The sequence below is a fragment of the Sorex araneus genome, chromosome 3 (assembly GCF_027595985.1).
Source record: "Sorex araneus isolate mSorAra2 chromosome 3, mSorAra2.pri, whole genome shotgun sequence".
In the NCBI taxonomy this organism is placed as follows: Eukaryota; Metazoa; Chordata; class Mammalia; order Eulipotyphla; family Soricidae; genus Sorex; species Sorex araneus.
Genome location: NC_073304.1, coordinates 30,818,583 through 30,833,182, shown reverse-complemented (window position 1 = coordinate 30,833,182; position 14,600 = coordinate 30,818,583). Strand labels below are relative to the sequence as shown.

The window sequence follows — 14,600 nt, the reverse complement described above, 5'->3', positions numbered from 1 at the left end:
GTAGAAGAGAAACTCCTAGCTGGGGAGGAATTTGGTAGAAGGCTAAGTTCACCCAGCTTTTGATGATCTGGGCTTACAGAGGTAAATAAAGGTCAGACCCTGCCCTTGAGCAATTAGCTCTTGGAGACTCAAATTGCCAGATGCAGTTGGTGCAGCAGCGCCAATCCTGAGAAAAATGGAAGGGTAAAGGGAGATTTCCCATAATTCCTGCTCACTCCAAAGAGATGAGTTACTTAAGGAATGAGAAGCTTGAACACTTGAGAATTCTGAAGCAGAGAGACCTTAGAATCTTTGTTGTACAAACTGGTGAGCCCTCAGTACCCCCAAGGTAGTTGGTGGCAGAGGTCTGGCTAACGCAGTTTCAAATCCTCGCATCTCCTCTTCTTAGGTTTACATGGTGTATACCTAAGGAGTATGAGTGCTAACTTTGAAAATGTGGCCTCTTTAATCAAAAATTTTCCAATTTTTAAAATTGTGGTTATATACACAAAATAAGGTCAACTCTCCTAAACACTTCCTTTATTGTTTGGCTTTAGGGCCACACTGGGCTGAGCTCAGGGCTTACTCGTGGTGGTGCTCAGGAGACTGTTTGGGGTGCCAGGAATCGAACTTGGGTTGGCCGTGTGTAAGGCAAGTGCCCTACCCACTGTACTATCTCTTCAACCCCAAACATTTAAGAACAATTTTTTTTCTGTTTAGAGAACTATGATTTACAAAGTTATTGATGAGTTTTAGGCTGATGATATTCTAGCATCAATCCCATCGCTAGTGTCATCATATTTCCACCAGTGTCCCCATTTCCTTCCTGTCCCCCACCTGCCTGCCCCCTTGACAGGCACATTTTAAAGTTTGGTAGTTGTAGTTTGGATCTCATGTTTTCAGTGTTGTTGAGTCTGTGCTTTGGGTATGTAGCTGTACCATTCTCTCATATTACCAAAGTACATAGAGCAGTGGGTTTAAATAACCTTCACTATATTTTGCAGCCATCATCTTTGCAGCTCTTTTTTTGGGAGTGTTGTGCAATAGTCGGGGGACGGATATTACTGGTAGTGCTCAGGGATGGTTACATCTCAGCTCTGCACTCAGGAATTACTCCTGCAAGTGCTGGGGGCTGGAATCTTTTGGGATGCCTGGGATTGAACCTGGCTTGACCACCTGCATCTTTATAGCTTTTAATCTAAACCTGTAACTCCATAGGGATCAAACATTAACTTTGTATCCTTCTCCTCGCACTGACAAACCATCATTCTACCCTGTCTCTGTTTCATCATACATTTTTTTTTTTAAATCAGGGAAAATGATAACTAACATTTCAGTATGTGTATGCTGAAGTGAAAGAGTTTTGTTGGCTTTTTTTTTTTTTTAAATTGGGTTTTCGGCTATATGTTTCTGTAGGGGAAATGAACACTTAGTCTTAATATGTTTTCACTTGATCAAAAGCCATGAAGCAAGGACAGATTTTTTATTTTACTCAAAGCAGATCCTTTGTAAAAATTATTAGGGGTACAACAATATGACTCTCCACTGAGGCTGGGCCCCCCCATTCTGGGTGGTGATAAGATGATAACCAGGTGGCTGTGGGGTTTGCTCTTCTCTTTGATTTCTGAAGCCCAGTTTTGCCTGTAAACCATTTATTGACTATCCTACACTCATCTGGTGTCTGTGCTGAGCTTCATTTCAAGCCCTCAGTCTGTGTGTACTTGATCTAGCTCTTCGGCTTTATGGTGGAATGGTTCTTTGACTCAGGTAGCTGTGTTAAGCAGTAGGAGAGGAGTCAGATATTTTTTTTTGCCTTCCCTAGCTATGCATAGCATTTACACCCCGCTCTGCACTCGGGGATCACTCCTGGCCTGGCTTGGAGGCACTATAAGGGGGTGCCAGGGATTGTACCTAGGTCGGGTATGTGTAAGGCAAGCACCCTATTTGCTATATTATCTCTCTAGCACAAGCCACCTATTTCTTTAAACAGAACAAGAGCATTTATATGTACATCTTCCTCCCCATTCTATACTGGCCTGTCCCACAGGAGTCAGAGGTTTAGCAAACATTTGCTGCCAGGTGCCAGGCCCAGCTCAGGCTATTGAAAATTCCGGGTTGAGTCATCCATAGTTCCTACCTTCAAGAAACTTTGAGTCCAGTTAGGGGAGACAGATAAACAAATAGATGTAGTATAGTCTCTTTTAGAAGTATAATCATAGCAGGGGACTGTGTTTGGGGTGTGTGGGGGAGGGGTTAATTTTATCGAGGATGGATATAGCTTAAAAATGTCAGAAAGAAATCTTCCAGAGAATACTCTTGTACTTAGCCCTGAAAGTGACTTTCTGGTAGAGAGAGCGAGCAGGTTTATTTTAATGTCAGTCAGTTGCTACATTAATTTTATTTTTTAAAAATCTGGTTAGGTGTGCATATACAAGATAGAACATGCAAAGAGAATAAAAAGGAATATACATACTGAAAAATGAGTTTTCCTCTTGCTTTTAACTTTTATTATTGACTATTGGTTACAACTGTACATAAATTTCAGCTTTAGGTACCATTTTAGTTTGATTTGTGTTTGTTCCATTAGAATTACCGCCAAGTCTAGCTTCTATCCATCACCATCCAATCAACCTCTTCATCCCCTGGCACCAGGGATTACTTGGGTCACCCTGACAGTGTTTTGGGGGACTCCAGGACTGCACCTGGAATGTGCTCAGGTGACCAGGTAGTTAGTGCCAAGGATCAAACTAGGGTTGGCTGCGGGCAAGGCATGTGCCTTTGGGTGTTTGTTCTGCCCTTCCTGTTTCTTTCTATCCCTCATATGAGAAAGAGCATTCTGTGTCTGCCCTCTCCTTCTGACCATCTTCACTCAACCTGGCACTCTGCAAATCCATCCGTGCAGCAGCGAATTGGGTCTTGTCTTACAACTGAGTAGTCTTTCACTCTGTATCTCTACCATAGTTTCTTTACCCAGCCGTCTGTTTTTGGACACTTGGGCTGTTTCCATATTATGTCTATTATAAAAAGAAGCACCACATAGTTTTGTTTTGTTTTGTTTTGGTTTTTTTAAGGTAAAGTTTAAACTCCTTAGCCTGCCCCTGCTTTAATCTCTTCCAGGAGTCCTTATGTTCCCTTTGCTCTAATCCCTCTTAAATCTGGGGCCTCTTTTTCCTTCTGTCAACAAGCAAACACCACACAGCAAAACTAGACACTGCCTTTAGCAGTCAGCCTAGCGTCCCTTCACTTGGGTCACCTTTCCTGAGTGCTCCCCTTCTGCTACCCCTCTGCACCACCCCAATCTGACTTTGTCCATCCACCGCGGAAATATGTCTGCTTGTGCGATGATGTGCCTGAGCAGGTGTCATTCTTTGGTCCCTGGGCGGTTGTTGCCTTGAGGGGATAATGCTATCGGAGAGTTGTCCCAATGGCTGTATCCAACAGCAGCGCCACAGGGCCCATGGCTGGTGTGCCTGGTAGCTCTGGGCATATCCTTGAACTTCTTCAGACCTTGCTCTGGCCTTTCTCAAGTGACGACGTGGATTCTGATGGCCAGTATGCAAGACCTCTGCGGCTCAGGTCTTCCTAATAATTGCCTTGCTCGAATTTGCAGACGTCTTAGAGTGTCCAGCTCTGTGCCAAGTGCTCTGTCTATCTGACCCTAAACCTTACATCAGCTCTCCGGAGACTATGTGGTCAATGTCCTCTTTCTACCATTGAGGAAACGAAGGCGAACCGAGGGTTAAAGATTATAATAGGAGAAGTATATCTGGAATCTGACATTCTGACTTTACCTTCCTTAGCCACATCAAGGCGTATACGTCCGTGTATTTACTTACACACAGAGTTTGATTACTGTTTGGGGTGACTTTCAGACTCCACCCCTAGACTTGTCCCTGAACCAACCGTTCCTGTTCCACAGCTTTAAGACTCCAAGGAGTCCTGGCAGAATGGTGATCAGAACGATTCTTGGTACAGAGGCGACTATTTGGGAGTAGTGAGTGAGGACCCAGTGTCCTATCTTTTTTTTTTCTTTCAAAATTCTCTGTGTTTTCTAACGTTGTTTTGAATCCCTGACAACACTCATTGAAGACCCTCATAGCCATCTTTTCTTTGGATGGAGACAACTCAGTTCTGTTTATGAGTAACCCTCTTTAGAGCATCAGCCTAACTCAAGATTTCAGAAATGGATGAAAAGTCCTATTTAGTTACTCTCCCTGGCAGAACCTCAGAAGCAGACCAGATAAATAAGGGCTTGTAGGTGGTAGATTCCTGATTCCCTTGTCGCCCCAGATTTGTTAGGAAAGGAGGCTTGGAGGAATTAAAAAAGAATTATAATCTTATTTTGAGGAATATCTGTTATAAACTAGAATAAATGAAATAAAAATGAACTAAATTAATAACATTATGCCAGCTGCTTCCCTGAAGACATGTAGGGAAAAATTCCCTTAAAGTCTTTTTTTTTTTTTGGGGGGGTCACGCCCAGAGATGCACAGCGGTCACTCCTGGCTCTGCACTCAGGAATTACTCCTGGCAGTGTTTGGGGGACCATATGGGATGCTGGGAATCGAACCCTGGTTGGCCTCGTGTAAGGCAAACGCCCTACTTGCTGTGCTGTCACTCCAGCCCCTCCCTAAAAGTCTTGACCTATTTTTTTTTTTTTAAAGATACTGATGGGGGGATGGGGAGAGAGAGCGAGAAGGAACAACAGAGTAGGGTGCTTGCCTTGCACGCATCTGACCTGGGTTCAATCCCTGGTACTCCATATGGTCCCCTAAGCCATACAGAATACAGAGACAGGAGTAAGCCCTGAGCACTACCAGGTATAGCCCCAAAACCAAAAAAATAAAAAATAAAAAAGATACTGATTAAGATAGTTCTTCTGAAGTCTTTGAAAGCAGTGTGTATATGTGTGGGGGCTGTGCATATTGTCGTCGTCCCCCCCCAACCCCCTTTCACTGTCAAGGGCAGCCATCAAGAGGGGGGCATCTGGGATCACAGGTGTTTGTGGGAAGCCTTGATTAACGAGGCCCTTTTGAGATTCATGACTGTGGAATCTGAGCCAGGTCCTCGGGGGCTCATCCAGCTTCTGGCACTTTAGAGCAGTCCTAGCCGGCGGCCCTGGCTGCGGCCTGCATTCCTTCTGGAGGCGGTGGGGTTGGTGTGCTTCTCCCTTTAAGACACATGTTCTCTATTTCTACCCCCCACCCCACCCGCCTTTTTTTCTCTCAGTTAGTTGAACTTGCTTAGCGTCCAAGTGGCAGAGACAAAGCCTGACTTGGGTGTAGCAGCTCTGTGTCAACAGCTGCCTCTCTTCCCCTCTGCTGGGGCCTCCAGAGCAGGCTCACAGAGCTGGGGCGGCCTCAGACCCAGTCCTAGGTGAGCAGGGCCTCTCCTCGTCCTGTCCTTAAGATCAGGCTCCCTGTTGCTGACAGGGAGGCCTGCCGCAGGCCCTGCGTGGCCTGTCTCCAAGTAGGAGCTGAAAAGCCACTTACAGTGACCCTTCTAGCAGTTCCATCGCTAAAACTTTTTGACTCTGGATGTGATTATGGCTTCCATACATAAGTTCTAACTGATTTGATGGCTGAAATGTTCACTTACATGCTTTTTTTTTTTTTTTTTTAAATAGGTGAATCTACCCCTGGCTGACTTCAGAATTCTTACTACCGGGTTTTTAGATTTTTTTTTTTTCTTTTTAAAATAACCTGGACGGATAAAAGATGTGCCATGGCAGGATAGCACCAAAGAGCACCTCAACGTCTGCAGTGTCTTGTATGGGATATGGATTGTTCTTCCCACTGGCGATCCTCAGCACCCTCCTTGGAGCTGGACACGCGTCAGGTGAGTGCGGGCCTCTGCCTGGTGTGGGCTAAGGAAGAGAAGGTCGTGGTTCCTCCCGGACAGAGACGTGGGATTATCCCACAGTGCTCGCTGCAGTTGCAAGGCGAGTGGAGGGTGGGGGCTGGGCCTTTCCCGTACGCCTACGATTTCCTTGGCTCCTTGGCACAGCCGCTAGTGGTTGGAACCCCAGAGTGAGGACATCATGATTCTATGAGATTTCAAAGGAAAATAAAACAGAACAAGAACAACAAGAAAGAAATTGAAGCAGGGCCACTGCAGAGCCAGATGAGGCTTCTAAAAGCGGTGGAGGAGAACCAGAAAGAGCAGCAGGCTGTCCTGGTCAGCACTGTCTTCTCGAGCAGAAGTTAACTAATAATGTGGTCCACAGCCTGGTCCCTACCGAATGTCTAGATTTTTACATTGACTGCAAACTCGGGCTGTTTTAGGTTTTTTTAATGTTTGGGAAAGATCAAAAGAATTATACAAAACATGTTCCAGTATAATAAAAAAAAAATAAAGTTTTAATGGAGTGTAGCAGCATTTGTTGGTGTTTATATATATGTGTGTGTAAACATACTACACACATGTATACATCTGCTATTGCTTTTGTGCTGTCACGGCAGAGTCGAGTGGTTGTAAAACAGAATGTATAGTCCCCAAGGCCTGAGATATTAGGCTTTGGAACATTTGCTCTCTGTAGATAAGTTTGCCATCCTGCCCCTGAGCGAGTGGGGGCTTAGTCTGCGCATGAGTGGAATAACTGTCATTGCAGTGAGGGAGAAGGGCTGGGAAGAGCAACAACTCTAGAGGCTGCGTGCTTGCCTAGAGGCTTGAGACCACTAGCCACAGGGCCAGGACCTACCCCAGTGCTGGTGCTCTGCCACGACCGGCGTCTGGTACTCCGGAGAAATTGCCCCAGCACGCAACCTAGCAGATGGAGTGGCAGAGCAAATGGTGTCGGCGTCAGAAGCCCGGTGCTTGAGTCCCATTAAGCCGTGCTACCTCTCCCCCGACTCTCCTCTTAAGGGTTCCGCCCCTTCCTCCTGCCATTCCCCACCCCATTTTCCAGCTGCCCACACCATTCCAACTTTCCGTCCACAGTCTGCAGTCAATTATCAGGGACTGATGGTTCCAGGTCCTGTGGATAGAGGCATCATTATTATTCTCCAATGTGGAAAATGTGTGACTGTAGTGTGGACTCAGACCAGGATGGGAGCAGTGACTTGGTGTTTTTTTTTTTTTTTTAAATTTCCCTCCTATGTGTGCAGAGAATTCTCCCTCTTCTGTCATCCCCATTCCCCAACTCTGTTCTGGTCCCCATTAAATGTGTGTGCGTCAGGGGCAGGGGACGGGGCTTCACCGTCGCTTCCATCCAGTGCAGCGGGTTGCTGACAGTATTCTCCTCACCCACGAGTGGTTTATGAGGAAGGAGGCAGCACTCTTGGGCCTTCACCCAGAGTACTGCTGCGTGGCCGTGCGTGCCGTGAGTAGTCTTGTCACACCAGCCCGAGAACCTGAGACTCAGAACTTCTGAGCTTGAAAAAAAGCGCTGTGCTTTTTTTTTTTTCCTCCTGCATTTTCCCTCCTATGGCGCATTTTTTTTTAAGTAAAATAACCTCTTTTTTTTTTTTTTTTTTGAGGGAGGATATTAATTCTAAGGGGAGCATGTTGTATAGAGAAGAGAGCAAGAGTGGCAAAGAGGTGGAGGAAAGGGGCCAGGCGATGAGAGAGAAATTACAGGGAAAAATTGTGACCCAGTGGAGGGCACAGGCAGCCTGTGGGTACAGCGCTCTAAAGCACCAGAGCCCCTCTGCGCCCCAGAGTTGGGGTACGTGCACTTCCAGACGGAGTATCCCTTCTTCCTATACATAGTTGCCTTCTCTCATTATTGCCCTGGACACTCAGCTGAGGGGCGTTTATAGATGAAGAGCTGGTCAGATGCACAGCATTGTGTTTGTTATTGTTTTGGGGCCACACTTGCCGGTGCTTAGGACTTATTTGTGGCTTTGTGCTCAGGGGACTGCATGGGCTCTGCCAGCCCAGTCTAGTTTGTGTGTCTGTGCACATTCACGACTGGAGGCTTTCACTGGATGCTCTAAGTAGGCCACTTCCGAGGGCACTTCATCTGTTGCATCACTGCGCTGCTCGTAAGGAACATGGTCAGCCACCTTTTGTCTTGGTCATGATCAGTCGCGTTTAGAAGAAAACCAGGTCTACAGATAGGAAGAGGAGTTTGCGGTAGACTTATGTTGTGTTTGGGGTTCAGCTTCCTTTCGGGGCTATTTTTGCAGCTTTCCTACAGCTCGGAATTTGGAGTTGGAGACGGTGTTAAAGAGGCAGTGGGGCCAGCACTCTTCTCCTGCTCCCCCCTTTCTTGGTCATTCCTTCAGCAGAAATGGGAAAACTCATTAAATATTTTCTTTTTAGGAGTGGCAAAAAGAAGCATCTCATAGTCTTCACACCAGGTCACAGCTTGCAATGGGGATATCAGAATTTAAACTATGCTCGTCCCACCCAGCTTGCATTTCTCTTGACTTCAGAGGAGTTAGGATTGCAGTCAGCCCCTTCCTTCCCTTTCCCTGTGATCTCAGACACTCGCCATGCGACCTCAGGTAAAGCACTTGACCTCATTGTGTCTCCTGTAAAACAGAAACAAGATCCTTAAGAATGTTAGGCCAGTGTTGTGTAGACTAATAAAAATGATTGGTAGGCACTTGACATATAAAATGAGTGTTGCAATGCCCAAATAATAACAACAGAGTTGGTATGTGACCTACCTTTGAGTCATGTTGGATAGATTTTACGTGGATGATACACCTTGCCGTCTTTGAAAAAACAAAACTGAGGGCCAGAGAGATGACTCCAAGGGCTGGAGTTGATGTTTTGCATGCCAGAGCCTGAGGTGTACCACATGGTCCCCCAAGCACCACCAGGAACAACCCCTGAGCACTGCAACGGGAATAGCACTGCCAGGTGTGGTTCCATAAACCAGAATCAGAAACAAAAGCTGAGACAGGGTTATAGCTCAGACTTTGTGCAAACTTTGCATGTGAGAGACCTGGGTTTGTCCCCTGGCCCAGCTTGGTCCCCTAAGCAGTACCAGAAGTGATTCCCCAATTGCCAGCCCTTAAGTAACCCTTTAGCAATGCTAGGTATAGTCTACCCTCAAAAACAAAAACTGAAGAGTCACGCTTTCTGGGTTTGGGAATAAGGGACTGGGAGGAGATATCACACTTCATTAATTGAGGGAACATTGGTTTTTGAGGAATTTCTTTTGCCTTCCAGAAAGCTTATATAGTCTGATAATTACATAGTTTGGCAGTCTCAGCTGAACTGACTTGCTGACTCATATACAAAGCTTCTGAATATGTTTATTGGAAAAAATGCAGTAATTTTTACTTATTAAAAGTCTTAAAATATTGCCATAGTACTTTACACCATGCTAAGTATCCCACTAGCACCGAAAGCAACTTGAAAGCAGTAGGGAAAGCAGTCAGATGCATTTCAGTGAGATAGAAGGCCAGGTAATTAATATCGATGGTAGAAAATGTTGAGAAACTAGGCAGGTGGTTATAGCTCTAACCTTAACATTCTACTAGAGCAGATGCTGGTGGGTGGCCTGGACCACTTCATCAGCTCTGAAGGGACCTGGCATCAGATTACAGCCCTGAGCTGGGAGGAGCAGATGGGCAGGAGACCTGCATTGAGAGCATCATTGTTGATGGGCCAGGCTCGCACCACCTTGTCCATACCCTTACCTGTGAGCTAGGAGGTATGTCAATGGCTTCTTATTTTACAAATGACAAACGGAGGCTGAGAAAGATGTTTAATTTGCTCAGAGACATGTAGTTGTAAGTGGCGAGGCCGGTTGGGATTTGTGTCCAGTCTCCACTGCAGTTCATTGTTCATGTCTACTGAAGCTGTGCTACCTAGGCCGAGTGACGGGCTTCACGGAGGCATTTTTCTCGTGTCACTCAACTAGAACTCTCAGATCAACCTTCAGAGGAAGAAAAACTCCCATCTGTGTTTGCTATCCTGGATGAAAGATTCCTGAGTAATCTCTGGGTTGCCATGTTTTCCTTCGGTTGTTTCTTGTTTTCATCGACAATAGCTCTTGGTTGTTGAGTTCCCAGTGTAGGCACAAGGTTTGCCAAGGCAGTTCTATTCTTGGAAAGGAACAATAGGGACCACAGCAAATTGTCTGCTGAATGAGGATGTAGTTCCCAAAACATCCGCAGAGCATCTTCCTGTCAGCTGCAAACCCTGCTGACGAAGTGATGTCATCTCTCTGTGGTGTAATTACCTGCGACTATAAAAAGACTTGGGGATTGTGGTAGGAGGTTGGATGGGTCATTATAGGGCTTGTCAAACCCTCGTGTCATGAAAAGGCATTGAGAAATTACCTCCTGTGGGGTAATTGTGTCATATTTAGAACATTGCAAGCATATAGTACGAGCCTTCCTCTGAAACTTTTGAACCAAAGAAATCAAAGTTTATCAAACCGGACACTTAAGTAGGTCTTAACCAGGTTAAAGCTTTCACAAAATGTAGATTCAATCTGCTGAGCAAAGTTGCTCACTGCCCTGCCCCAACCTTGGATATTGTCCTTTCTGCCCACCCGACTTTTTCTACACAAGGGGATCACAGGGTGCTAATAAAAACAAAGACTCAGGAGTCCTTAGTTACTCTAGGTAGGTTTGCAGACGATCTTTTCCCATCACCCCCATCTCTGGAATTCCTTTCCCCTGTATCACTCATGAGTGTCTGCAGAGCCAGTCAGTTGCCTCTTTTCTGGGGGACTTGAGCTGCTTACCTGCACTGTGACTGGGTCAGGAGTGACTTTAGCCTGTGGTGTGATTATTGGGCCCAAAAGGACAGTGGCATTTAATGATGACCTCCTAGTGGTACAGAGTAAACAAGAAAGTAGGTGGTTGTGGTACTGCCGAGGCTGAAGCAAAATAGAGAGACTGGCATTGGATTGTACTCTGGTCTGTCAGATTCAGATCATGCATATTGAAATGAATTAGATTCTTTTTTGTTTTGTTTTGTCTTGTTTTGTTAGTGGGAGGTGTACCTGGCAGTGCTCAGGGCTTATTCCTAGTTCTGTGCTCAGCGATCAAACCCGGGTCAGGCTGCGTGCAAAGCAAATGTCCTACCTGATGTACTGTTGCCCCTGAATTAGAGTCTTGAGTTCATGAGATATTGATGAAGTGCCTAATTCTCCAATAGCACATGTTGGTATCCCACTTAGGAAGACGAGTAGAAAAGAGCAGTAATAGCCCTCTGCAGTAGTGGAGCGGAGGTAATCTCACAGGAAACCATTCCCTTCACTGAAGCTGTCTGTTGGCATTTCAGAGCTGGGGTTCCTCAAAGCTGCTAATATGTTAGGAGATTTTGGAGTCATTTTTGGAACGTTGACAGTTTAAAGGGCCAGCGAGATAGCTGGACAGATTGGAGCACAGGCTTTGCCTGTAGGAGGCCTGGTTTCAGTTCCCAGCACTGCATGGTGCCAGGAGCACTTGGGAACAACCCCTGGGCACTGAGCTGGGGGTTGTCCAACAAGATAAAAACTGGGAATGCCAAAGGTATATTGTTTAAGAGACGTTACTTCTTTGTTTCCTTTTTCTTTTCCTTTCCTTTTCCTTGTTGTTTGTTTCTGAGCCACACCCACCAATCCTCTGAGCTTACTCCTGGCTCTGTGCTCATGGATCACTCCTGGCGGGGCGTGAGGGACCATATGTGTTTTGTGCCTTTAAAGCCAGCATCTTACTTGCTGTCCTGTCCTACAGCCACTTCTTTAAATCTCTTACCTTCTTTTCTTTAGCACCATGGCAATTCTTTTTCCTCCTATTCTAAGCTTTTTTTTTTTTTTAAATATATAGTGTGTTTTCCTTCAAGCACCTTTTCCTGCTTATTCATTTGGGTTCCCCAGAGGTAGTTTTGCTCTTGTTTAACTTCTTTGACTTCTTAGCTTTGCCCTGGTTGCATATCTTTCAACGTACAACTATTGAACAATTTAAAAATTGGAGATGTAATGCAGGGAAATAAACAGATTCTCTTCAAGGTATTTCATTTGCAGCACTTCCTTTTTTTTTTTTAATTTGCAAATTGGAGCCAGAGAGAATAGTATATATAGGGACTGAAGGGCTTGCTTTGCATGTGGCAGACTCTGATTCTGTCCCCAGCACCACCTGGCCCCAAGCTTCACTGTGTGTAGCACTGGAGGTCTCCAAGTACCATTTCTCAGGCCCTTGCATTTTCCCATCACCGTGGTTGACCAAGAATTTCTGAGAGGGGCCCGGAGTTTCCTGAGCCACTATGGGGAGGCCCCTCTTCCATCAAAAGTAAATTTACGAAAGTGTTTCAGATGTCTCAGACCAAAAGGGGAAATGTGTTTCAGCAGTATGACCAAATGCAAATAGGTAGCACTGTAGCACTATCTTCCCATTGTTCATCGATTTGCTTAAGTGGCCACCAGTAACGTCTCCATTGTGAGACTTGTTGTTACTGTCTTTGGCATATCGAATATGCCACAGGTAGCTTGCCAGGCTCTGCCACGCGGGCAGGATGCTCTCGGTAGCCTGCTGGGCTCTCCGAGAGGGACGAAGGAATCGAACCCGTGCAAGGCAAACGCCCTACCCGCTGTGCTATCGCTCCAGTCTGCAAATAGGTATTTTTAAAAAATCCATAGTCTACATTTTATGAGTAGCAAGAGACACTGGATGAAATACAGAGCAAACATGTCCTCTGGGAAGAGGAAGTAGAAGTGGCCAGTGTTTGTTGTCACTAGCTTTTAGTCCTGAGTTCAGCCTTGTTGACACTGGCACTTTCGTTTAGGTGCATAAGAGAAGGCGCTGGGATTGTCACATACCAGGGAAGAACAGAGGGGCACAAGGAACTACCTGTCAGTGTGTGCTGAGCACTGGTCTTGGCAGTGAGGTGTGGGAATGCTTTGGATGTTTTATTTCCTCAGTTGATCTCTCCTTTTTGGTGGGTTTTGGTTTGGTTTTGGTTTTTGGACCACACCTGGCCATGCTCAGAGTGGTTACTCCTGGCTCTGCACTCAGAAATCACTCTTTGAGGGTATAGGGGACCTCAGGGGATGCCAGGGGTTGAATGCAGGTTACCTGGATGCAAGACAAGCACCCTACTTGCTGAACTCTCTTCAGCCCCACTTGATCTTCTTTGAAAAAACAATTTTTTATTTCAGGGTCCACACTAAGCAGTGCTCAGGGCCTATTCCTGCCTCTTCTCCCAAAAATTCCTCCTAGCAGGACTCAGGAGGCCGTGGGGGCTGCTGAGGGTGAGGCCCAGGTGGGCCATGTGCAAGGCAACTCACAGTGGGTCCCACCCTCTATACTGTTTCTCCAGCCCTTGATCTTATTGAAAGACCAACTGTAAAGGGCCCGCCCAGGAGTGTCTTGAACCAGTGCATCCTCACTGAAGTGCCTGATAATTTCTGATTGCTCACAGTTGCTGATCAGTGCCCATGAGCTGACTTCTGGACTATGTGGTTCCCTGCTTTATACCCCCCTGCAGTGGACTTCAGCCTCAAATCTTCGAGATCTCCTATACACGTGTCTGTCAGTTTTTGTTCTTGATGTTCTTGAGTATTTGCACTGACTTTCCTTGGGGCAGTGATAAAGTCCTTTTTTATGCTTTGCTCCAAGCAGGCCAGCCCGTCGTCCCAGGCAGCCCAGAGAAGCACATCCTGGGAAAGAAGCTTCTTGATGGGTGGGGGGATAGTGTCACTTCCGGCAGGGCTGTGTAGGGATATGGTCAGTTCTGTAGGCCTCAGTCCCGGGGAGCTCCCCTGCTGCTCTACAGTTTGTGGGTTTTGGTTTTGGCACCAACTATGTCTGATGGTGCTCAGGGGCTGCAGCCAGGCTGAGCACCAGGCTCAATGCTCAGAAATACCATGCAGTGCTGGGGATGGAACCCAGGGCTCTGGCATACAGAGCACGTGCTCGCCCCCAGCCCCAGTGTTAAAGGGAATTGAGAATTATGTAAAAGTGTCTTCCTGCTTCAGAGGAGACAGCTGGTGGTGCTTGTTTGTTTTGGGGATCGGGGCCACAGCTGGCGATGCTCAGGGTTACTCTTGGCTCTGCACTAGGAATCCCTCCTGGTGGCCTCAGGGACCATATGTGGGATGCCAGAGATTGAACCCGGGTCGGCTGTGTGCAAGGCAAACCTGCCTTGCTCGCTCTGCTATTGCTGCAGCCCCTGGTAGGCCTTTTTTTTGCGGGGGAACAAACTGAACAGATGGTTAAAAGTTTTTGGCAGTGTCGTACCAAAACCCAACCTAATGAGGATCTTGGAACACTCTTTTGTTTTTGCTTTTTGGGTCACACCTGGCAATGCTCAGGGGTCACTCCTGGCTCTGCACTCAGGAATTACCCCTGGTGGTGCTCAGGGGACCATAATGGGATGCTGGGAACCGAACCTGGGTCAGCCATGTGCAAGGCAAACGCCCTACCTGCTGTGCTATCGCTCCAGCCCTGATCTTGGAACACTCGAGTATTCCCTTAGGTGATGACGAGGGGAAGAATGACCTGATTGACAGTGATACGGGAAAATGCATGTGAAAACCATAGTGAGTGAGAGCTGAGCTGGGGCAGGGCGCCCAGATGGATTTGATTTCTGTTGCTTACCCACTAGCTTTGTCGCCACCATGCCCTCTATCTCTGTCTTTTCAGGTAACGCCAAGAGGACTCCTCTGTCAAGCCTTTTCTCAACTTCCTATTTCAGTGACTGGAGTCCTGCCCCTTGTACTTCCTTTAATC

At 46.5% G+C, this 14,600-nt stretch overlaps 1 protein-coding gene across 1 annotated transcript in view; it reads left to right on the top strand.

The window, feature by feature from the left end:
• The window catches only part of SUSD6 (sushi domain containing 6), a 96,244-nt gene that overhangs the window by 42,972 nt on the left and 38,672 nt on the right, over positions 1 to 14,600 (top strand). The window contains exon 2 of the mRNA XM_055131452.1: positions 5,606 to 5,817. Within this exon, the coding sequence (XP_054987427.1) occupies positions 5,697 to 5,817 (121 nt within the window). The 5' untranslated portion in view covers positions 5,606 to 5,696. The remainder of the gene's footprint in view (positions 1 to 5,605; positions 5,818 to 14,600) is intronic.